The 25204-nt window shown below is 43.6% G+C and overlaps 1 protein-coding gene across 15 annotated transcripts in view; it reads left to right on the forward strand.

Annotated features, from left to right (window-relative positions):
- The window catches only part of LOC126266656 (adipokinetic hormone/corazonin-related peptide receptor variant I-like), a 1027110-nt gene that overhangs the window by 844242 nt on the left and 157664 nt on the right, over positions 1 to 25204 (forward strand). For all 15 annotated transcript variants that reach the window (XM_049971065.1, XM_049971057.1, XM_049971056.1 and 12 more), the window contains one exon: positions 21976 to 22124. In XM_049971065.1, coding sequence (XP_049827022.1) covers positions 21976 to 22124 — 149 coding nt within the window. The remainder of the gene's footprint in view (positions 1 to 21975; positions 22125 to 25204) is intronic.

Below are 25204 nucleotides of genomic sequence, written 5' to 3' on the forward strand. Positions count from 1 at the left end.
ACTCTTTTAATACAAATCAAAAGCTGAACGTTTTCAATGGTTTGCGTTCGATTAGCAAAGCATTCAGAGAAAATGTAAAACAAACGACTTTTTGTTGACCTTGTATGATGTGCACTTATTTGTTACCTACAGAGGGTGTTTGGAAAGTGATGGCCAATAATTCACACATGTAGAGAACGGGCCAAAAGTAGGTAAAAGCTCCAGTAGAGTCCACAAACCAACATTTGTAGAGATACATCAGATTTTCTGTTGCGGTTCATCAGTGTCTAGGAACACATGGCATCTATAAACGTTAAATTAGGTGTTCGAAATGTTGTTCAGGTGTCTGAATGCAACATTTAACTCGTCTCTGAAATGAGTTGCGAATCCTCTCAGGCAGTCATCAGGAATTCTGTAAATGCTGGAATGCTGCTTCAATCCGCAAGCGCAATTCCTTAAGAGATTTGACGTCGGTACGCTCATGCATCGAAGCTGCTTACAAGAATAATATACAGAAGAATAGAAAAGAAAATTGAGAATGTGCTACGTGACGATCAGTTTGCCTTTAGGAAAAGTAAAGGCACGAGAGAGGCAATTCTGACGTTACGGCTAATAATGGAAGCAAGGTTAAAGAAAAATCAAGACACGTTCATAGGATTTGTCGACCTGGAAAAAGCGTTCGACAATATAAAATGGTGCAAGCTGTTCGACATTCTGAAAAAAGTAGGGGTAAGCTATAGGGAGAGACGGGTCATATACAATATGTACAACAACCAAGAGGGAATAATAAGAGTGGACGATCAAGAACGAAGTGCTCGTATTAAGAAAGGTGTAAAACAAGGCTGTAGCCTTTCGCCCCTACTCTTCAATCTGTACATCGAAGAAGCAATGATGGAAATACAAGAAAGGTTCAGGAGTGGAATTAAAATACAAGGTGAAAGGATATCAATGATACGATTCGCTGATGACATTGCTATCCTGAGTGAAAGTGGAGAAGAATTAAATGATCTGCTGAACGGAATGAACAGTCTAATGAGTACACAGTACGGTTTGAGAGTAAATCGGAGAAAGACGAAGGTAATGAGAAGTAGTAGAAATGAGAACTGCGAGAAACTTAAAATCAGGATTGATGGTCACGAAGTCAATGAAGTTCAGGAATTCTGCTACCTAGGCAGTAAAATAACCAATGGCGGACGGAGCAAGGAGGACATCAAAAGCAGACTCGCTATGGCAAAAAAGGCATTTCTGGCCAAGAGAAGTTTACTAATATCAAATACCGGCCTTAATTTGAGGAAGAAATTTCTGAGGATGTGCGTCTGGAGTACAGCATTGTATGGTGGTGAAACATGGACTGTGGGAAAACCGGAACAGAAGAGAATCGAATCATTTGAGATGTGGTGCTATAGACAAATGTTGAAAATTAGGTTGACTGATAAGGTAATGAATGAGGAGGTTCTACGCAGAATCGGAGAGGAAAGGAATATGAGGAAAACACTGATAAGGAGAAGGGACAGGATGACATGACATCTGCTAAGACATGAGGGAATGACTTCCATGGTACTAGAGGGAGCTGTAGAGGGCAAAAACTGTAGAGGAAGACAGAGACTGGAATACGTCAAGCAAATAATTGAGTACGTAGGTTGCAAATGCTACTCTGAGATGAAGAGGTTAGCACAGGAAAGGAATTCGTGGTGGGCCGCATCAAACCAGTCAGTAGACTAATGATTTAAAAAAAGCGTAGACCAGGCTTTTGACATGGCCGCACACACAGAAATCCATGGGATTTAAATCTGGAGGCCTTGGAGGCCACGGCACAGTCTCTCCTCTACATGTCCAATGTTGACCACACGTTCGCGTTAGAAGCCGGCGCACTCGTAAATGAAAATGTTCTGGACCACCTCATTCATGTACCACACGTTCAGACGTTGGTTCAGTGAGACATCATCATGTACATCTGGAAGTACAGGCCGCAGAAACCGCTTATACTGCAATCTGGTTAGGCTCTGTGGTAGGAAGTGTAGTCCAATTATGCGGTCTACGAGAAGTCCTGCTCAGACGTTCAGCAAATAACACTATTGATGTCGTTATACTTGTGTTATATTAGGACTGACATCGGCCCAGATGTGGCAGTTATGGTAGATGAAAATACCGTCACTGATAAATCCAGCCTCATCCGTGAACACAATACTGCTTATAAACAGGGGATTCAGGGTAAACTGTTGCTGCACCCACTGGCAGAAATTCTCTCTAGGAGGGAAGTCTGCATTGTTGAATTCTTGCACTCGCTGGAGATGATATGGATAGCGTACTTGCCGATGTAAAATCTGCCACACACTTGGGAAGCAATTATTCTTTTTGAAGTACTCGGACGTTCGTGTACAGTGCGTAACACCCTTTCGCCTACGTCGGGTGTTATGTATCTGGGTCGACCTTTCCGTACATCGTGTGCGGAACCCCCAGTTTCTCTAAGATACTGATGTAGCCGGCTAAATGTACACCTGTCGGCCGGCCTGCGGAGAGGAGACCCTTCATCATACAGTGGAGCAGCCTCAAGGGCAGTGCCATTCGGCACAGTGCACGGAGGGGGAAAGACAAGAAATTGCGCATGCGTAAACAAACACACAGTCGATCTCAAATCTTGAGATATCAACGTAAATACCGCGGTATCCAGGGACGGATACAGTTGGTTCCCAACCCGAATTAATGCGGCTGATTTGTGGAGCCATGTTTATCTCAGCTTTTTTGTACTTTTCGCCTGTACTCTGCATGTGTGAATTATTGACCATCACTTCTGAAACACCGTGTACGTGCCAAACTATATAAATGTGCTAAAGTATTTAAAAGGTCACTCACCTATATAATCCGTTTCATATCAGCAGCACACCCTGCGGTAGCAGGGAAAAGAAGGGAACCAGGGGAAAAATGCTCCTGTCGGAACACAAAAAGGCAAAAAAGTTCCTTGAAGAAAAGTGGGGAACCAGTTGCCTCAAGACGTATTCCGCCTTCCACACCAATACCCTTGGCATGCAGACATATTCGCACTTTCTTGTGTTGAAAAGAGTAGCAGAGAGAGTGACGGTGGAAGAGAGAGGTGAAGGAGCCAGTAGGAGGGGAGAGAGAGGAGACAGAGATGGTGGAAGAGAGACAGTGGCAATGAAAAAGAAAAGAGGTGAATGAAGGTAATAGCGGTGGGAGGCAAAGAGAGTGGTAGCAAAAGAGATGGATTTAGATAAAAGCAGTGGGAGCAAAAGAGAGAGGAAGTAGTTGAAATGGAAAAGAGAGTTGAGTCGAGGCCAAGACATAGGCTTTGGGGCGGTCTGGACCCCCTCCTAGACCAGCGAATCTTATCATTTAGGTGTAGGGAAAGGCGCATTTTGGACTGGGATGCTGGGGAAAAATAAGTTGGACGCCAGTATCTATGGGCTGCCGAGGTATCGTGAGACGGTGGCAGTGGGAAAGAAATGAGAAAGGAGACAATGCAAGCGAGGGGGAGGCAGTGGCAGTGGCAGTGGGAGAAAAAGGATACGGTGGGAGAGATACAGATAGTGACAGAATAAATTTGCAACACTAGGAAATAGTCAATGTAGAGTAATTAAATTTCGGGAATACATTTGCCTATGTAATATATTTAAGTGGTTAATATTACAAGATCGCAGGTTAATTAATGTAAGTGCCAGATAAACCTTTGCAATTGTGAAATACTGGTACGTTAACAAGCAGTGCAACCGCAAAATGTTCAATGCAAGCAAGCAAAAGTGCATGCATTGTGTTATAAGTGTTCCGAATGTCATTTTGTGGGACGGAGTTCCATGCCTGTTGCACTTGATCGGTCAATATAGCGACGGTTAATGCTGTAGTTGCCGTCCGATGGTATCCCATAGGTGTATGATTGGAGACAGATCTGTTGCTGGAGCAGGCATAGGTAACTTGACGACACTCTATAGAGCATGTTAGCTTAAAATAGCGGTATGTGGGCGAGCGTTATACTGTTGGAAAACACTCCTTGGAATGTTTTCATTAATGGCAGCACAGCAGATCAAATCACCAGACTGACGGGCAAATTTGCAGCCAGGGTGTTGGGATAACCAGGAGAATGCTTATAAAAAAACACGCCCCAGTCCGGAAGTCCAGGTGTAGGTCGAGTGTGTATAGACGCAGGCAGGTTGGTTGCAGGCTGTCAAGAGGCCTTCTTCTGACCACGCATTGCCCTCACTGGCACCGAGGCAGAAACAGCGTTCAGCAGAAAACACAACAGACCTCTTCCCTGCCCTCCAGTGAACTCTCTTGACACCACTGAAGTCGCAAATCGCGACTGTTTGGGGTCGTGGAATGCACACTGTAGGGCATCTGGCTCTGAGGTGTCGTTGAAGAAACCTATTTGTAACAATTCGTTGTCTTACTGGATGAGAATTGCAACTCAAATTGCTGCTGCAGATGCAGTTCGATGAGCCCGAGTCATTCACCGAACATGATGGTCTTCCCTCTCGGTGTTGCCACGTCGCCGTCCACAAATCGGTCGGTATATTCTCGTGATCATCGCTGCCATGTACAGTGTCCACTTTCCTGCCAAGTCTTTCTGCAGTATCACAGAAGGAACGCTAGCGTCACTCTCATGCGACTGCCGCGAAATTTGAATAACATCACACAACTCCTTCTTGGTGTTCCGTTTTTTCCGTCTATGTATACGCACAGTGGCAGTGAGAGGGAGATGCTGAAAAAAAGGCTTGACTACAGAGATTGCTTAAAAGGATTTAGAATGTTATGTATTAAAAGAGCACCCCAAAATTTTTGTTAAGGAAGGTGGAATAAGGCTTGAAGCACCAAGTTGCCCATTTCTATGTTAAGTCTTATAAAGGGGAACATTTCGGACCTGCCGACAGAGTACAATGCTGATGCAAGAACAAGTGTCTCGGACCACATCGTTGGGCCACTTTGTTGACCGAGCGAGGCGGTGCAGTGGTTAGCACACTGGACGAGCATCCAGAAGGACGACGGTTCAATCCCTCGTCAGGCCGTCCTGATTTAGGTTTTCCGTAATTTCCCTAAATTTCTTCAGGCAAATGCCGGGATGGCTCCTTTGAAAGGGCACCACCGACTTCTTTCCCCATCCTTCCCTACCCCGATGGGGCCGATGAACTCGCTATTTGGTCCTTTCCCCCAACTCAACCACCAAACCACATTGTTGTACACGGGGAAACGCAGCAGACCCCTAAGTGTTCCCTTGTTGACCCAGTGTCTTCAACAATTACGATTTCAGTAGACACGGGATCATCGACATCGGACCATGGGCCTATGAAAACGTGTTGAATTGTCCAGTGAATCACGTTTTTCGTTAGAACAGATTGATGGACGTATCATACGCCGTCATCCAGGCGATCGACTAATCGAAACATGCACCATGCCACAGACGCAGTTGGCAGTTGCTATGGTTGACATTCTTCTGTGCTTGCATGGAACCGAAGGTTCCGCGAAGCTGTTGACTCAGCTCTGTCCTAAAAGGCCTCGGAAGCCCCAGCGTTACCATCCTTACCCATAGGAGTCACTGGATGTGGCTATGGAGAGACACATGGTAAGCACATAGTCAGCTTTGGTGACCGGAGCCGCCACTTCTCAATCAACGTCCTCCTCAGTTGGCATCACAAAGGCTGCATGCACACCGCTTGCAACAGCCCTCACAGACGTGGACTGTCAGCCATCCAAGTACTAGCCGACATCAGTTCTAACGGGAATCGGTGTTTCCACTGTTGAAAGGCCCTTGGCCGAAGCTGTGGAGTAAGTGAACGTTACTATGGATATGAACGCTTGGTCTTCATTCTTTTGCAGATGTCCGAAAGAACAGACACCACACACAATCTGCAGCTGTGACACATACAGTACTATGTAAACTGAACTGCGTCATCTAGCTACAGTGTCTGGCGCAAATGCGTGGACTATTTCGGCATGCTTCCCAGCCGAACCACCTGCCCTCAGTCCTTGTTCACGTCCTCCACTTTCCCACACAGCATGTGGAACGTAACTATGCTCCTTCACTTTAGGTGGTGGATTCGTTGCCCATCGAGGCGATTCAGTTATATGAGTGCGTGGTGTCTGGCTTTTTTTTTTGCGTGTCCCAAAGAACAGACACGACGTGAAAGCCACTGAAATTGCGATAAACACTGTGTCCGGATGGTGCAGTGGTTAACGCAACCGCCTAGTAAGTGGGAGATCCCGGATTTGGGTCCCGGTCCGGCACACATTATCACTCGTCACCGCTGATTCCACATAAAGTCCCGATGCAGCTGACATAAATACGTCCTTCCATTTATCTTCCTTTCTCTCCCCCTCAACATTTAATTTACATGATAATTATTGTGAATGATCTGCATTAGTTCAAGCTCGATGTCTCCTCTTCCAGCAGGATGTCAAGGCCAGAATCGTGTTATAATGTTTTGAGGACCTTCGCAGACAACTCACGTGGATGTCTCAGCCACTAAACTCACCTGATCTGAACCCAGTGACACACCCCAGGATGCTATCAGGAGCAAGGTTCAGCCAGCAAGCCAACGGTTCTTAAACTGTACCATGTATCTCTGGAAACCTACCAAAGACACGTGGAATCCAAGCAACGTAGAACCGCCGCTGTATTGCTTTCCAAAAGTGGACAAACATGGTATTAAGCGTTTGGGTCATCAGTGTGTGTATGGTAACTGTATACTGTCTGGAAAGAATCGCTATTAGGGCTAATTCTATCCGTGACACGTTTTGTAGTCAGAATACCTTATATCTCTGAATGTACCAGCAAAATTATATCATTGTATGACACACATTCGTAGTTCAGGTGACATGACGCCATAAATACTGAGATGCCGAATGATGCATGACGTTTAAATTTAATATTTCTTTGCTGCTAACTCGGGTAGCAACACTTTTCGCAAAAGGTATCCACTTAGTAATAAAATGAAACACCTGCAGCCGTCATTTCGATTTTATTTATTATATAGCTACCAGTTAACGTATTTGCAAAAACATGCCTTTGTGTTACGCATTGTTCATAAGATATGAGATGTGTGAAAAACTGCCATATTGTGCATGACGTTTTATTTGTTTACATTTTTACTACTACCTCTTTTCGCAACATATTTCGCCGCTATTCAACTGGACGCACCTGAAAAATTGTATCGCGTAGTTCTGGAACTACGACGTCATAAACATTGACCTGCGTGAAAATGGAACTGCGAGGTGAAATTCGCAAGAGATGCAGGTGAATATATGTGTATAAATGCGTGTGAAATTTTTAAAAAATATGTGGAATACATTTGACATGTGTATACATGAGTAAAGCCCTAAACCCCTGGAATAGTTTCAATCAGATTTGGTACACATATTAGTTACTACATGGAAAGAAATGTTGCTGGGGTGAGAACTACCATTTGCTATTGGGGTCAGGGTGAGAGAACGGGTCGGAAGGGATGGGGCGACAGTGAGGGGAAGGACGAGATGGAAACAGAGAGGAGGAGAGGAGATGGACAGAGATACAGTGTGGGAAAATGGACAAAGAAAGGGAAGAGCAGGAGATAGACAGATAAAGGATGGAGGAGATATACAGTGATGGGGAAGGAGGAGACAGAGGAGGGAACGGAAGGTGAACTGCGAGAGGTGGAGGAGGTAATGGGGGGAGGGGAGCAGATGTCACGTGGTAGGAGGGGATGGACAAAAAGAAGGGGACGAAGAGCTGGAGTTAGAAGGGGGCAGGAGTAGATGGTCAGATCAGGGAGGAGAACATGGACAGAGGGGAAGGAGGGGATGAACAGAGGTGGGGGGGGGGGGGGAAGAGGAGATGGACAGAGAGTGTGGGTAGAGCAAGTGGATCAGAGAGGAGGTGGAGGCGATGGACTGATAGAAGATATGAATAAACACATACATACAAGGACATCGCCAGGTACTCAGCTGCTTGTGAATGAAGTGGGAACAAGAAGTCCAATGAACATCCAGAGCTATTCGATTAAAGAGTGGCTATTCTCCACCTTGCTGCTACTACATGCTTCGGCTCCTGCAGATTATTATGGAAACAGGGCCTTTTGTTCCTGTTGAGCATTCAGAGAGCTTCTGACAACATCTCATTACACTATCAATTCGCAGAGTATCGTAGTTACTGTTGTTTGTTAATCACAAGATACTAAAGTCCATGAGTAAGCAGGAAGCGAGGCTCCAGCCAATAATCCGTAGAAAATCCATAGAACAGACAAGAGTTGTCGCTGATGATGAAAACGAAGCGTAGATTAGTAACATCGAGCGTGAACCATACTTGCTGTGCGGGCCTATTTACGAGCTACAGAGATCATTACCTGGCGCTACGTAACCCAAAGCGAAGCCAGGCAGTGTGTCTGCCGTATGGAGCGTCGCTCTCGAAGTAAACCAATGCAATCGAGAGCCGCCGGTGGTGTGACTGGTATTTGACAAAGACTGTCATCTGCCTCGCCGTTGTTGTCGCTGAGGGCTTGCTGTATCCCACAGACTACCGACGCTCCACCGCGGTACAGTGGTGCTATTTGGGTTGCCTGCTTACCAGACGATAAGCGAGGTGACGAAAGCGCGGCTTGCTGTATCCCACAGGGCACAGAGGCTCCACCGCGCTACAGTGGTGCTATTTGGGTTGCCTGTTCACCTGGCGATAAGCGAGGTGACGAAAGGGCTCCTTGCTGTATCCCACCACAGGGCACAGAGGCTCCACCGCGCTACACCGGTACTATTTGGGTTGCCTGATCACCAGGCGATAAGCGAGGCAACGAAAAGGAAGGCTTGCTGTATCCCACAGGGCACGGAGGCTCCAATGGGTTACAGCGGTGCTATTTGGGTTGCCTGCTCACCAGGCGATAAGCGAGGTGACGAAAAGGACGGCTTTAGCCGTACTCCAGTCTGACCTATAGGGGGCGACAGCTTCGCCGCCATACTTTGCTTCGTCCTCATGCAAGATGATGCTCCTTCTCATTTCTCTAAACACGCCCGACATTAACTGAATGTCACCATTCCAGGACGCTGGATTGGAAGATGAGGAGCAGAAGGTGACCTTCATCGCCGGTAGTCTCCCAGGTCTCCAGACCTCAAGCCTTGTGACTTATCTGCGACGTTACCCAATAGACTACGTTTTTATCCCCCCTATGCCTGGCACTCTTGAATGTCTGCGACATTGCATTGCTGAAGCTGTGAATCAACTAGCGAGAGACCAGCTGCTTCGTGTGTGACTGGAATTTAGTCACCGTTTTGGTATTTGTCGTGTAACACATGGTGCGCACATTGAATGCCCAAAAATTTGAACTTTTCTCTTTCCAGGAACGTTGGAATTGTGTTTCTATCTTTTCTAGTTCGGAAGCAATAAATGCTTTATATTTGTTCCCTCTTTTTGAATGGCTATATATATATATATAGGGTGAGTCACCTAACGTTACCGCTGGATATATTTCGTAAACTACATCAAATACTGACGAACCGATTCCACAGACCGAACGTGAGGAGAGGGGCTAGTGTAATTGTTTAATACAAACCATACAAAAATGCACCGAAGTATTTTAACACAAACCTACGTTTTTTTAAATGGAACACGTTAGTTTTGTTAGCACATCTGAACATATAAACAAATACGTAATCAGAGCCATTTGTTGCAGTGTAAAATGTTAATTACAACCGGAGATATTGTAACCTAAAGTTGACGCTTGAAACCTCCGACGTTCAGTTGCGTGTCGTAACAAACACAGGCATAAATTGGCCAGCCCGTTCTCCTGATCTTACACCTCTGGACGACTTCTTCCTGTGGGGTACTTTGAAGGAGAATGTGTACCGTGATGTGCCTACAACCCCAGAGGATATGAAACAACGTACTGTGGCAGCCTGCGGTGACATTACACCAGATGTACTGCGGCGTGTACGACATTCATTACGCCAGAGATTGCAATTGTGTGCAGCAAATGATGGCCACCACATTGAACATCTATTGGCCTGACATGTCGGGACGCACTCTATTCCACTCCGTAATTGAAAATGGAAACCTCGTGTGTACGTGTACCTCACCCCTCATGGTAATGTACATGTACGTCAGAGAAAAAGACCAACATAAAGGTGTTGCATGTGGATGTAATGTGATGTTCCAGTCTATTCTGTACCTAAGGTCCATCACCGTTCCCTTTGGATCCCTACGTAATTCGGTGCTCTGCGATACACACGATCGAACAGCGGAGGAGTGGTACTCAAGCGTCAACTTTAGGTTACAATATCTCCGGATGTAATTAACATTTTACAATGCAACAAACGGCACTGATTACGTATTTGTTTATATGTTCAGATGTGCTAAAAAACCTAACGGAGTTTCATTAAAAAAACGCATGTTTGTGTTCAAAAACATATTTCTGTGCATTTTTTATGGTTTGTATTAACCAATTACAGTAGCCCCTCTCCTCACGTTTGATCTGTGGAATCGATTCGTCAGTATTTGATGTGGTTTACGAAATATATCCAGCGGTAACGTTAGGTGACTCACCCTGTATATATTCGTCAGGTCCTTTAACAGCTCGTAGACAACCATCATCAAGCAAGTATGAAGCTACTGTATACCTAGTACCTTGTGAGCACGTTTACAATGTGATAAATTTAAAAACTGATATATTTGAAAATATATACAGTTCCACTAAATTGTGTGTATGGTGGAGGGAGGGGGCAACAACTCTAAACTATCCTCTGGTAAACATAGCTTGTAATATTATTTTTTCACAAAATTTTGCACATGGCTGCACGTTCAGAGACCGTAAATAGTTACAATCAAAAGAAAATAGCCCTCAGTCACTAATTTTTAACGAATTATCCACATTTCGACACTACTAGGAGTTCTCCTCAGAATTTGAACCAAAGAATGGTCTAAAACATGGTCACAGAATTATGACTAAAAACGTATGTTACAAATTATAAGTACGGAATTATCGTGAAAGAATGGCAGTACTTATATGTCATTTATAAAATAATAAATATGCCAAAAGAGCCATAGTCATAAAGAAATTTTAGATACACATTCTATTCGTTCTCCTTTAGAAAATTCTGGTGTCTACAAAATCGTCTGCGATACTTGCGCCTCTTACTATGCAGGACAAACTGGACGTGCCATCACTACCAGATATAAAGAACACTTGCTAAGAAAAAATGGCTCTAGCCCTCAAAATTCATCTTTTGCCAACCATCTTCTAATTACAGGTCATTCACCTAAAGCCATCTGCGATAGCAACATTTTGCACATCGAAAAGAAAGGGCGTAGAATAGACATTCTAGAAGAATTAGAGATTTTCAAGCATCTAGCTCGAAAGGATGGCATCATCCTTAACGAACAGCTACAGCTACGTAACAAAAATTTCTTCGACGGTATAAATCCGTTACTCGATTCTGACTTCGGGTCTCCTTGTGCAGGTTGCAGAAATTTTCTTTTCCTTCTCAGGTAGTTTTCTAATGTTTTTTTTTAATTATTAAACTTTTTTGGCTCTATTTCACCTCAATATTGCCTTCTAAAAGTAGTCATTCAGTCCTATCTACATTTCCATAATGATACTTTCATGTTTTACCTTACTGTTATAAGCTTTGATGTCGACAAAATGTTATGTTGTATGGTACTATCATACAAACACTGCTTTCCATTATGTACCAAATACTGTTTATTTATAATCATTTCTGCCTATATTTCAATGTAAAGTAGGCTAATTGTATATACGGCTACTAGATGACGCGCTCGCTGCAGTGCCATGTTCACCTGGCCGCATTTGTTAACGCGGCCACCTCAGTCCGTTTACAACCTGCACCACGCAAGTAACGAGCAGCCCTTAGTGGCTCGCCATCACAGTTTTTTAATTTTAATTTCTTTGTGACTAATGCCCTTTTGGCATATATGTTATTTTATAAATGACATGTAAGTACTGCCAATCTTTCACGATAATTTGCATCATACGTTTTTCGTCATAATTCTGTGACCACGTTATAGACCATTCTTTTGTTTAAACTCTGAGGAAGACACTCCTAGCACTGTCGAAACCCGGTTAATTCGTTAAAAATTAGTGACCGAGGGCTGTTTTCTTCTAATTATAGCTTGTAATGTTGTAGAATTCCTCGCTATTCTCTAGACATTGTAGTGTTCATGCTATTTTATTTTCCGAACTCGGAAACTGATCTGTGTAAAAATATGAACGCTTTTAGTACAAATTTCTCTTGGGGGGAGGTGCCCATAAAACATCATACCCGACCTTGTATATAAATCTGATTATAGTCATCTCCCCCCATGAACCATGAACCTTGCCGTTGGTGGGGAGGCTTGCGTCCCTCAGCGATACAGATAGCCGTACCGTAGGTTCAACCACAACGGAGGGGTATCTGTTGAGAGGCCAGACAAACGTGTGGTTCCTGAAGAGTGGCAGCAGCCTTTTCAGTAGTTGCAGGGGCAACAGTCTGGATGATTGACTGATCTGGCCTTGTAACAATAACCAAAACGGTCTTGCTGTGCTGGTACTGCGAACGGCTGAAAGTAAGGGGAAACTACGGACGTAATCTTTCCCGAGGGCATGCAGCTTTACTGTATGATTAAATAATGATGGCGTCCTCTTGGGTAAAATATTCCGGAGGTAAAATAGTCCCCCATTCGGATCTCCGGGCGGGGACTACTCAAGAGGATGTCGTTATCAGGAGAAAGAAAACTGGCATTCTACGGATCGGAGCTTGGAATGTCAGATCCCTTAATTGGGCAGGTAGGTTAGAAAATTTAAAAAGGGAAATGGATAGGTTAATGTTAGATGTAGTGGGAATTAGTGAAGTTCGGTGGCAGGAGGAACAAGACTTTTGGTCAGGTGACTACAGGGTTATAAACACAAAATCAAATAGGGGTAATGCAGGAGTAGGTTTAATAATGAATATGAAAATAGGAATGCGGGTAAGCTACTACAAACAGCAGAGTGAACGCATTATTGTGACCACGATAGATACGAAGCCCACACCTACTACAGTAGTACAAGTTTATATGCCAGCTAGCTCTGCAGATGACTATGAAATTGATGAAATGTATGATCAGATCAAAAAAATTATTCAGATAGTGAAGGGAGACGAAAATTTAGTAGTCATGGGTGACTGGCATTCGGTAGTAGGAAAAGGGAGAGAAGGAAACGTAGTAGTTGAATATGGACTGGGGCAAAGAAATGAAAGAGGAAACCGCCTGGTAGAATTTTGCACAGAGCACAACTTAATCAAAGGTAACACTTGGTTAAAGAACCATGAAAGAAGGTTGGTTATGACCTGTAGATTAAAACTAAAGAAACTGCAAAAAGGTGGAAATTTAAGGAGATGGGACCTGGATAAACTGAAAGAACCAGAGGTTGTACATAGTTTCAGGGAGAGCATAAGGGAGCAATTGACAGGAATGGGGGAAAGAAATACAGTAGAAGAAGAATGGGTAGCTTTGAGGGAATTAGTAGTAAAGGCAGCAGAGGATCAAGTAGGTAAAAAGACGAGGGATAGTAAAAATCCTTGGGTAACAGGAGAAATATTGAATTTAATTGATGAAAGGAGAAAATATAAAAATGCAGTAAACGAAGCAGGCAAAAAGGAATACAGACGTCTCAAAAATGACATCGACAGGAAGTGCAAAATGGCTAAGCAGGGATGGCTAGAGGACAAATGTAAGGATGTAGAGGCGTATCTCACTAGGGGTAAGATAGATACTGCCTACAGGAAAATTAAAGAGACCTTTGGAGATAAGAGAACCACTTGTATGAACATCAAGAGCTCAGATGGAAACCCAGTTCTAAGCAAAGAAGGGAAAGCAGAAAGGTGGAAGGAGTATATATAGGGTCTATACAAGGGCGATGTACATGAGGACAATATTATGGAAATGGAAGAGGATGTAGATGAAGATGAAATGGGAGATACGATACTGCGTGAAGAGTTTGACAGAGCACTGAAAGACCTGAGTCGAAACAAGGCCCCCGGAGTAGACAACATTCCATTGGAACTATTGACGGCCTTGGGAGAGCCAGTCCTGACAAAACTCTACCATCTGATGAGCAAGATGTATGAGACAGGCGAAATACCCTCAGACTTCAATAAGAATATAATAATTCCAATCCCAAAGAAAGCAGGTGTTGACAGATGTGAAAATTACCGAACTATCAGTTTAATAAGTCACAGCTGCAAAATACTAACGTGAATTCTCTACGGACGAATGGAAAAACTAGTAGAATCCGACCTCGGGGAAGATCAGTTTGGATTCCGTAGAAATGTTGGAACATGTGAGGCAATACTGACCCTACGACTTATCTTAGAAGCTAGATTAAGGAAGGTTAAACTACGTTTCTAGCATTTGTAGACTTAGAGAAAGCTTTTGACAATGTTGACTGGAATACTCTCTTTCAAATTCTGAAGGTGGCAGGGGTAAAATAGAGGGAGCGAAAGGCTATTTACAATTTGTACAGAAAGCAGATGGCAGTTATAAGAGTCTAGGGACATGAAAGGGAAGCAGTGGTTGGGAAGAGAGTGAGGCAGGGTTGTAGCCTCTCCCCGATGTTATTCAATCTGTATATTGAGGAAGCAGTGAAGGAAACAAAAGAAAAGTTCGGAGCAGGTATTAAAATCCATGGAGAAGAAATAAAAACTTTGAGGTTCGCCGATGACATTGTAATACTGTCAGAGACAGCAAAGGACTTGGAAGAGCAATTGAACGGAATGGATAGTGTCTTGAAAGGATGATATAAGATGAACATCAACAAAAGCAAAACGAGGATAATGGAATGTAGTCGAATTAAGTCGGGTAATGTTGAGGGTATTAGATTAGGAAATGAGACACTTAAAGTAGTAAAGGAGTTTTGCTATTTGGGGAGCAAAATAACTGATGATGGTCGAAGTAGAGAGGATATAAAATGCAGACTGGCAATGGCAAGGAAAGCGTTTCTGAAGAAGAGAAATTTATTACATCGAGTACAGATTTAAGTGTCAGGAAGACATTTCTGAAAGTATTTGTATGGAGTGTAGCAATGTATGGAAGTGAAACATGGACGATAACTAGTTTGGACAAGAAGAGAATAGAAGCTTTTGAAATGTGGTGCTACAGAAGAATGCTGAAGATTAGATGGGTAGATCACATAACTAATGAGGAAGTACTGAAAAGGATTGGGGAGAAGAGAAGTTTGTGGCACAACTTGACAAGAAGAAGGGATCGGTTGGTAGGACATGTTCTGAGGCATCAAGGGATCACCAATATAGTACTGGAGAGTAGCGCGGAGGGTAAAAATCGTAGAGGGAGACCAAGAGATGACTACACTACGCAGATTCAAAAGGATGTAGGTTGCAGTGGGTACTGGGAGATGAAGAGGCTTGCACAGGATAGAGTAGCATGGAGAGCTGCATGAAATCAGTCTCAGGACTGAAGACCACAACAACAACAACAGTCATCTACCGACAGTAAATATTGAGTGAGTAACTGTAAATTAATGTGGGACACATTAAGTTTCGCGTAATTTCTGGGAAAGTCAGTTCTTAGCGCATAACACGTCTTCCCACTTGTTGACTTAGGAGGCGGCTACTCTCTCCCTAATTTTGTTCATAGTTATAGAATTTGAAACTCACTATCTGCACCTCGATTTCGTAAACACATATGACGCAATTCTCGAAAAAAAGAACTATTGTGAACAAAGGGCTGGGGACTATAGCATTGCGAACATGTAAATGGTGTTAATTTGCCTTTCAGTCGTCTCCGCCACTGGATGTCATCATTTTTGTTATTTCTTTCCTAGCGCTGGCAGGTGGTCTTACCGTTCCTGTTATCGGGGGAAGGGAGGTATATTTTCTTCTTTTCCTTGGCTTATTCACCTTCCTGTGCTCTGACGGCGCTACCTAAGGAACAACGACTTTCACGGTTTTATTGTTGGCCTGTGGAAGGTTTCCGAGCACACACCTTGACAAAAATTAAACTAGCCTTTAAAATATTTCATGCACCTTATATGCGACAGAACATACGTTATTCGCAACGTGGGGCAGAAGATATAAGGTGGGTTTCTATTTCTCTCACCTTGGACAAAAAGTTTCCATCATAATGGTATGGTGTAAAATTCTAGTAATCCTAATATTCCTAGTTTGAAACCCACTTGTAGAAATATTTTTACTTTTGTTTAAATTCCATTTTTACTAACAAATGAAAACTTAAATTAAGAAACATTAAATCATATTTTTAAAATTTTTAATGTCGTTTTACTCTCATTTAGAAGCATCATTAAAATGCGAGTATTCACAACAAATTAAAAACTGCTGCAAATGTGCTTGATATCAATCACAAAATAAGAAACTAGTTTATTTCTATAGAAAATAACAATTGATCCACATTTATTTTCATTAATAATATTTCATTTCATATTCTATAAAACTGTAATTTATTTTGATATGATGAGCAATTAAAAGTAAAGAGATGTTATTCTTACAACGTAATTCTTCTTCTTCACCTTGTCCTGTTTCTCAAAACAAATGATCTGATTTTAAAATTAATTGTGAAACTAATGAATTGTAACGTGTTACACGCTGGCACAACCAGCAGAAGAGTCACATTGTTCTCTTTTTGCTACGAAATTCACGCGTAACGTAGTTTTCCCCGTAAATAGCATGATATTAAGAAACCTTTATTAAGGACGCCAAGAGCTGTTGCTTTATTAAGGACGCCAAGAGATGTTGCTTTATTAAGGACGCCCAGAGATGTTGCCCTCTCCACACAGATGTGTCAAGTAGAAGGCGCTGTTTGATTGAAGTTTTTGATTGTTGTGCTTGTAACACAGACAGCTTGAAAATAACCAAGGGAAAAAAATAGAAACTGGATAACAGCTAAGTGTGAAATAAAAACAGTCTAGGCGGGAAAACGACTTCCCTCGACAAATTTACACTGGCGGTGGTCCGATGTATACAAAAGTCCACTTTAGTAAATATATACCAGGCCCTGAGCTTCATATTCTGTAAACATAAAGGACAAGAGGCGATCGATCATTCGAAGAAAAGTGGTCTAGTAAGCGTGGGATCTAATATGAGGTATGAGCACTTGTTCATCTTAAATTTTGTGAAAAATAATTATCTTGATTGGTACTTTTTCCAAACAATGTTAGCATTATAACAAATCCAGTTAGAAAGAAACAAGAGATTGTAAATGATGTTTTCCTAAAATTGTAAAGTGGGTCTCAGAAAATGGGCTCTCTCTAAATTAAAAAAAAGCACGCAATATTCAGTTCAGTACAACAATAAAAGTCATATCCACAATTGACGTAGCAGGTGAAATAGGATGTACATATAGATGAAATTTGATATGGAAGAAGCATATTGCTGAGCTGAGTTCACCTACCTTTGCTCTTCATATAATTGCTAATCTTGGAAACAAAACTCGAATTAACCTCTTGACATATGTTGAAAAATTCCCACTCATTAATGTCTCATGGAATAAGACATAAGACTGAAAAAGAAAGCATTGATGTCACAAAAGCGAGCAGTAAGAATTACGTGCGATCAGCCATGGACGTCGTGTAGGTACCTCTTCAAGGAGTTATGCATTTTAGCTGCGCCGTCGCAATCCATGTATTCGCTAGTGAAGTTCGTCATAAATCTCACCTCCATCTCACTTTAAGAAGAACAGTGAGGACCAAACCTAAAACACCCTGGGGGGAAAACGATCTTTATTATCCACTAGCTTCGTGTCCCCTTTTCCATTCACATACACTGTATGATATGCGCAAATTTCTTTTTCTGTCTCTTTACTCGAATTTTATGTTGTTCACAAATTTCAACACGTTTCAAACTTTTCACGCTAATTAGGGTTATGAAAGCGATAGAAGCAATTCTGATAACTATAGTCAAAGGTTTTTGTTAATCATGTACACTCCTGGAAACGGAAAAAAGAACACATTGACACTGGTGTGTCAGACCCACCATACTTGCTCCGGACACTGCGAGAGGGCTGTACAAGCAATGATCACACCCACGGCACAGCGGACACACCAGGAACCGCGGTGTTGGCCGTCGAATGGCGCTAGCTGCGCAGCATTTGTGCACCGCCGCAGTCAGTGTCAGCCAGTTTGCCGTGGCATACGGAGCTCCATCGCAGTCCTTAACACTGGTAGCATGCCGCGACAGCGTGGACGTGAACCGTATGTGCAGTTGACGGACTTTGAGCGAGGGCGTATAGTGGGCATGCGGGAGGCCGGGTGGACGTACCGCCGAATTGCTCAACACGTGGGGCGTGAGGACTCCACAGTACATCGATGTTGTCGCCAGTGGTCGGCGGAAGGTGCACGTGCCCGTCGACCTGGGACCGGACCGCAGCGACGCACGGATGCACGCCAAGACCGTAGGATCCTACGCAGTGCCGTAGGGGACCGCACCGCCACTTCCCACCAAATTAGGGACACTGTTGCTCCTGGGGTATCGGCGAGGACCATTCGCAACCGTCTCCATGAAGCTGGGCTACGGGCCCGCACACCGTTAGGCCGTCTTCCGCTCACGCCCCAACATCGTGCAGCCCGCCTCCAGTGGTGTCGCGACAGGCGTGAATGGAGGGACGAATGGAGACGTGTCGTCTTCAGCGATGAGAGTCGCTTCTGCCTTGGTGCCAATGATGGTCGTATGCGTGTTTGGTGCCGTGCAGGTGAGCGCCACAATCAGGACTGCATACGACCGAGGCACACAGGGCCAACACCCGGCATCATGGTGTGGGGAGCGATCTCCTACACTGGCTGTACACCTCTGGTGATCGTCGAGGGGACACTGAATAGTGCACGGTACATCCAAACCGTCATAGAACCCATCGTTCTACCATTCCTAGACCGGCAAGGGAACTTGCTGTTCCAACAGGACAATGCACGTCCGCATGTATCCCGTGCCACCCAACGTGCTCCAGAAGGTGTAAGTCAACAACCCTGACCAGCAAGATCTCCGGATCTGTCCCCCATTGAGCATGTTTGGGACTGGATGAAGCGTCGTCTCACGCGGTCTGCACGTCCAGCACTAACGCTGGTCCAACTGAGGCGCCAGATGGAAATGGCATGGCAAGCCGTTCCACAGGACTACATCCAGCATCTTTACGATCGTCTCCATGGGAGAATAGCAGCCTGCATTGATGCGAAAGGTGGATATACACTGTACCAGTGCCGACATTGTGCATGCTCCGTTGCCTGTGTCTATGTGCCTGTGGTTCTGTCAGTGTGATCATGTGATGTATCTGACCCCAGGAATGTGTCAATAAAGTTTCCCCTTCCTAGGAGAATGAATTCACGGTGTTCTTATTTCAATTTCCAGGAGTGTATTTCGCGATCTTGTGGAGATATTTCCGCACAAACTTTCATCCGCTGATACGTGTTTCTTTGTATCCAACCGAGAAGTGAAATACCAGTTTTCATATATGTGGCTTTAAATGTTTTTTAATATAACGAAATATTTTCTTAAAAATTTTCGTCGTCTATTTCATCCCCTTAAGGGTTGAATTTGCAAAAACACTGAAATGTGTATTGGTTTATATCTAACTGAGATGCCGATGTAGCGTTAAAAATGCTTTTGCACTTGTTTAATAATGATTTATTTTTAAAAAATTACACCCACAATTTTACCCACATAATGGTTGAATATCCAAAAATACCGAAACATGTGTTTTTGTGTTTGTGACTGATAAACGAAATAACTGTTTTAGAAGGCCACAAAACCTTACTTCACCGCCTTAGATGTGGAATTTCTTTGAACAATCCCTTTTTTAATTATTCCTACCAAATAAGATGAATACCCTGTCCAAATTTCAAGTTTCTATTTTTAGAGGTTTGGGCTGGACAACGATGAGTTAATGAATTAGTCTGGCCCTATTTTATCCCCAAAAACTGTCAATCACATATATTTTCATTTCCAACTGAGAAGCCGTATACCAATTTTCATAGATTTTGCTTCCAAAATGCTTTCACAATGAAATATTTTCATAAAACAGGTTACCCATTATTTCACCCTCTTAAACGTTGAAGTTCTAAAAATCCCTTCTTAAACAACGCCTGCAATAAAAGATCAATAACCTCTCAAAATTTCAAGTTTCTGTCCTTAGCGGTTTCGGCTGCGCGATGATGAGTCAGGCAGTCGGACATTGCCTCCTATACACTGAGATGCCAAAGAAACTGGTCCAGGCATGCGTATTCGAATACAGGGTAATGTAAACAGGCAGAATACGGCGTTGGGGTCGGCAACGCCTATATAAGACAACAAGTGTCTGGCGCAGTTGTTAGATCGGTTACTGCTGCTACAATGGCATGTTATCAAGATTTAAGTGAGTTTGAACGTGGTGTCATAGTCGGCGCACGAGCGTTGAAGTGGTCATATTCCCATACACCATTCCACGAGTGTACCATGAATATCAGGAATCCGGTAAAACATCAAATCTCCGACATCGCTGCGGCTGGAAAAAGATCCTGCAAGAACGAGACCAACGGCGAGTTAAGAGAATCGTTCAACGTGACAGTGCAACCCTTCCACAGATTGCGACAGATTTCAATGCTCGGCCATCAACAAGTGTCAGCGGGCGAAACATTCAACGAAACCTCATCGATATGGGCTTTCGGAGAGGAAGGCCCACTCGTGTGCTCTCGATGACTGCACGACATAAAGCTTTATGCCCCGCTTGGGCCCGTCAACACCAACATTTGACTGTTGATAACTGGAAACTTGTTGCCTGGTCGGACGAGTCTGGTTCAGATTGTATCGAGCGAATGGACGTGTATGGATACAGAGACAATCTCATGAATCCATGGACCCTGTATATCAGCAGGGGACTCTTCAACTTGGTGGAGGCTCTGTAATTGTGTGGCCTGTGTGCAGCTGGAGTGACATGGGGCCCCTGATACGTCTAAATAAGACTCTGATAGGTAGCACGTACTTAATCATCCATTCATGTCCATTGTGTATGCCGACGGAGTCGGGCAATTCCAGCAGGACAGGCCCTACACGATATTAGGCAGGTGTACCAATTTCTTTGGCTCTTCAGAGTAAGATCAAGAACCTCTCCAAATATCAGGTTTGGGCCGTGCAATGATGAGTCAGTGAATGAATGAGTCAGTCACGACATTGCCTCTTACATAGAGAGTTTATTAAAGTTTTCAGAGAGAAGTTCAATATGCAAAAACATAAATCTTATAAGTTTCCTTTAATTTACGTCTATGGTCACAAACGTTTTGTTAACAGATTACCGGTTTCGGTCTTTAATGACCATCATCAGATCTGCAGCAAAAAGTTTGTGAGCATAGACGTAAATTAAAGGAAATTTGTTACATATACGGGTCACTGTTTTCTCGCGACGATGTCGCAGCTTGTGAAATATAAATCTTAGTTTATTTGCATAATAATATGAAATGTCTGACAGGTAGCAAAGCAAATTCCAATTCTAACCTAAAATCTTTTCTTCTGGACAGCTCCTTCTATTCCCTGGAATTTCTTTTTAAAAACTGGTAGCTTAAAATAACTAGTTTTTGACGGAGAAGGACTAAAAAAAGTTTTCATAATTATAATCATGTCTACATATTCTCCAAAATGAGTCATGTCACATCATATAGATAAAAGAATCGTTTAAATGATCTATGAAACATGTATCTAACATACTGCAAGCTCTGTTCGTTATTTGCAGAGGCGGACCAAACGGACAAAAAAAAGTCTGGTAAACACGGATCTCAAATCCATACATTAAGAGCTATGAGCACATGTTCGTCTCTTCTGCTGAAGGAGTGCTCACAGCTCCTAATGTATGAACTTTAGATCCAATGTTTACTAGATATTTTGCTTCGAATTTCCGTTCCTGTCACATCCCTGAAAACTGACCATTTCTCCTGAGACACACTTAAGAAGTCAGGACAGAGCGCAATCGCTCCACCCTCCCGCCCACTGTTTCGGCACTGCCTTGCTGGCCCTCGTGCTGAATCTCGACGCTCGACACCTGGTGACGCGCTGGCCACTCTTGTCCAGGTGACGTTCCTGATGATGCCGCTGGAGATCGGCTGGTCGTCGACGGTGAGCTGGCGCGCGGGCGACGCGCTGTGCCGCGTCATGGCCTTCTTCCGCGTCTTCGGCCTCTTCCTCTCCAGCTTCGTCCTCATCTGCATCAGCATCGACAGGTGAGCAGTGCCGCCGCCATCTTTCTCACCACCAGCTAATCGGGTAGGCAGCCGGGTAGAGTCTGCGTGGGGCGGTGTCCGTAACAAAGTAAATACAGGGAAGACAGCAAGTAATCTGTTTCACTCGGTGTACTCTGAAACTGATACACTTACATGTACACTAGCCTTCACATTCATCCGACTGGAGTATATCCCCACAGAATTACGAGGGCCATTGCGATAGTAAGTTTCCTCATTGTTTTTTACACGTTAACTTCATTGCCGACCACAAATTCACCATGCAATCAGGAACTATACACGTTGCACTGTTTTTCGACAGTCATTTCGAGAATGGGACGTTAGTCATTGCGTGCAACCAAGAAACCACTCTGTTAAAATTCGGTGCCCTGAGATGCGAGTATTTGCCGCACAGCCTGCTCCACCTCAGCATTGTCTTGGAAGTGACGTCCCGAGAGTGTAGCTTCCTATGCAGGCAAACAGAAGAATATGTCGGAAATGTTCCAATTGCTCCGCTCGGCACTCCATTTTCTAGCTTCCACAGCTCCACTCACTATTTTCAGATGATAAAATGACAATATGTAAATTCAAATAGCAACAGTGAACAACAAATAAAAATGATAATCAATAAATAAAGCCAGAGCAAAAGAAATACCAACATGAAAAACGAAAACGCCACTTATGCACCACACTGATATACAGGTATGTCAAATAAATAAAACCATTTACAGCTGAAAAGCACCTTGTGCACATGAGCATGTTCACATACGTAGCACTCAGATAGGCTTGCTAATACTTAAAACGCACGACATCTAGTAAAATGCGTATTTGTGCATCTGATTACGTCTGCGTGACATGTTACATGCATCCTGTATCCACATTAGCCGAAGTATGAAGTGCAACTGGATGAAAGTGAGACAGAGATTAGCTGTGTACATACACTACTCGACATTTAAATTGCTACACCAAGAAGAAATGCAGATGATAAACACGTATTCATTGGACAAATATATTATGCTAGAACTGACATATGATTACATTTTCACGCAATTTGGGTGCGTAGATCCTGAGAAATCACCTCTGGCCTTGATACGATTGGGCATTGAGTCAAACAGAGCGTGGGTGGCGTGTACAGGTACAGCTGCCCATGCAGCATCAACACGATACCACAGTTCATCAATAGTAGTGACTGGCGTAATGTGACGAGCCAGTTGCTCGGCCATCACTGACCAGACGTTTTCAGTTGGTGAGAGATCTGGAGAATATGCTGGCCAGGGCAACAGTCGAACATTTTCTGTATCCAGAAAGGCCCGTACAGGACCTGCAACATGAGGTCGTGCATTATCCTGCTGAAATGTAGAGTTTTGCAGGGATCGAATGAAGGGTAGAGCTACGGGTATTAACACATCTGAAATGTAACGTCCACTGTTCAAAGTGCCGTCTGTGCGAACAAGAGGTGACCGAGACGTGTAACCACTGGCACCCCATACCATCACGCCGGGTGATACACCAGTATGGCGATGACGAATACACGCCACCAATGTGCGTTCCCCGCGACGTCGCCAAACACGGATGCGACCATCATGGTGCTGTAAACAGAACCTGGATTCATCCGAAAAAATGACGTTTTGCCATTCGTGCACCCAGGTTCGTCGTCGAGTACACCATCGCAGGCACTCCTGTCTATGATGCAGCGTCAAGGGTAACCGCAGCCATGGTCTCTGAGCTGATAGTCCATGCTGCTGCAAACGTCGTCGAATTGTTCGTGCAGATACTTGTTGTCTTGCACACGTCCCCATCTGTTGACTCAGGGATCGAGACGTGGATGCACGATCCGTTACAGCCATGTGGATAAGATACCTGTCATCTCGACTGCTAGTGATACGAGGCCGTTGGGATCCAGCGTATTACACTCCTGAACCCACCGATTCCATATTCTGCCAGCAGTCATTGGATCTCGACTAACGCGAGCAGCAATGTCGCGATACGATAAACTACAATCTCGATACGCTACAATCCGACCTTCATCAAAGTCAGAAACGTGATTGTCCGCATTTCTCGTCCTTACACGAGGCATCACAACCAGGCAACGTCGGTGAACTGCTGTTTGTGTATGAGAAATCGGTTGGAAACTTTACTCATGTCAGCACGTTGTAGGTGTCGCCACCGGAGCCAACCGGCTGAAAAGCTAAGTATTTGCATATCACAGCATCTTCTTCCTGTCGGTTAAATTTCGCGTCTGTAGCACGCCATATTCGTAGTATATCAATTTTAATGGCCAGTAGTGTAGTTACAGCCACTAGATCACTCGTACACAAGCATTTTAAAATCAGAGCGTAAATTATTTTCTTTTTGCATTTAACAATAACAATAATAATAATTCACTCCCTGATTTTACGATGCCTGCGTAAGAGCGATCTTGCGGCTGTAACTATGTACACTCCTTATCTTTGCCTATCTGCCGTCCAGTTGCATCACATACTTTGGCTAATGTGGGTCCGGGATGTGTCTCCCAAGTGACTTAAACGGGTGTACAAATGTGTATCTTACTGTACAGGGTGCTTATGAATTATTTACGCAAAAGTAACCTTTAATTGTGAAACAGGTAAATAACTTAGAGAAATGTTTTATACTGCACTGAATGTAGTATCTCATCAAGTTTTATTTACAAAAGTTCAATGTGGCTACCTTTTGTAACACGACAAATGTCTCGTCTGCAATCACATTCCTGCCAGACCCTGTGAACTTTCAATTTTTGGGGTTTGAATTACGCTTTTCTATGGTATAATACTTTTCGCGCTGTAACACTAGGCATATTCAGTTCTAAGATGGTACGTCTCATTGTTTCACCCAGGCTACAAATGTAGTTGTTCAACTGCTGCGTCATAGACTTCTAACCGACACTGAGCCGGCGTCTTTCGGTGAAATAGTTTGTCTTCGAGGTGGTGGCTTGAGTTATTTAGTCGTGAATTGTCACTGAACGATAGTGTTGTAGTTTATGCAGATTAACGCAGCTAAATGACAAGTAACAATCATTTAAGGGACAAAATTAACTTTTGCTTTATTCGCGCAGCTCATATTAA

The sequence above is a fragment of the Schistocerca gregaria genome, chromosome 4 (assembly GCF_023897955.1).
Source record: "Schistocerca gregaria isolate iqSchGreg1 chromosome 4, iqSchGreg1.2, whole genome shotgun sequence".
In the NCBI taxonomy this organism is placed as follows: domain Eukaryota; kingdom Metazoa; phylum Arthropoda; class Insecta; order Orthoptera; family Acrididae; genus Schistocerca; species Schistocerca gregaria.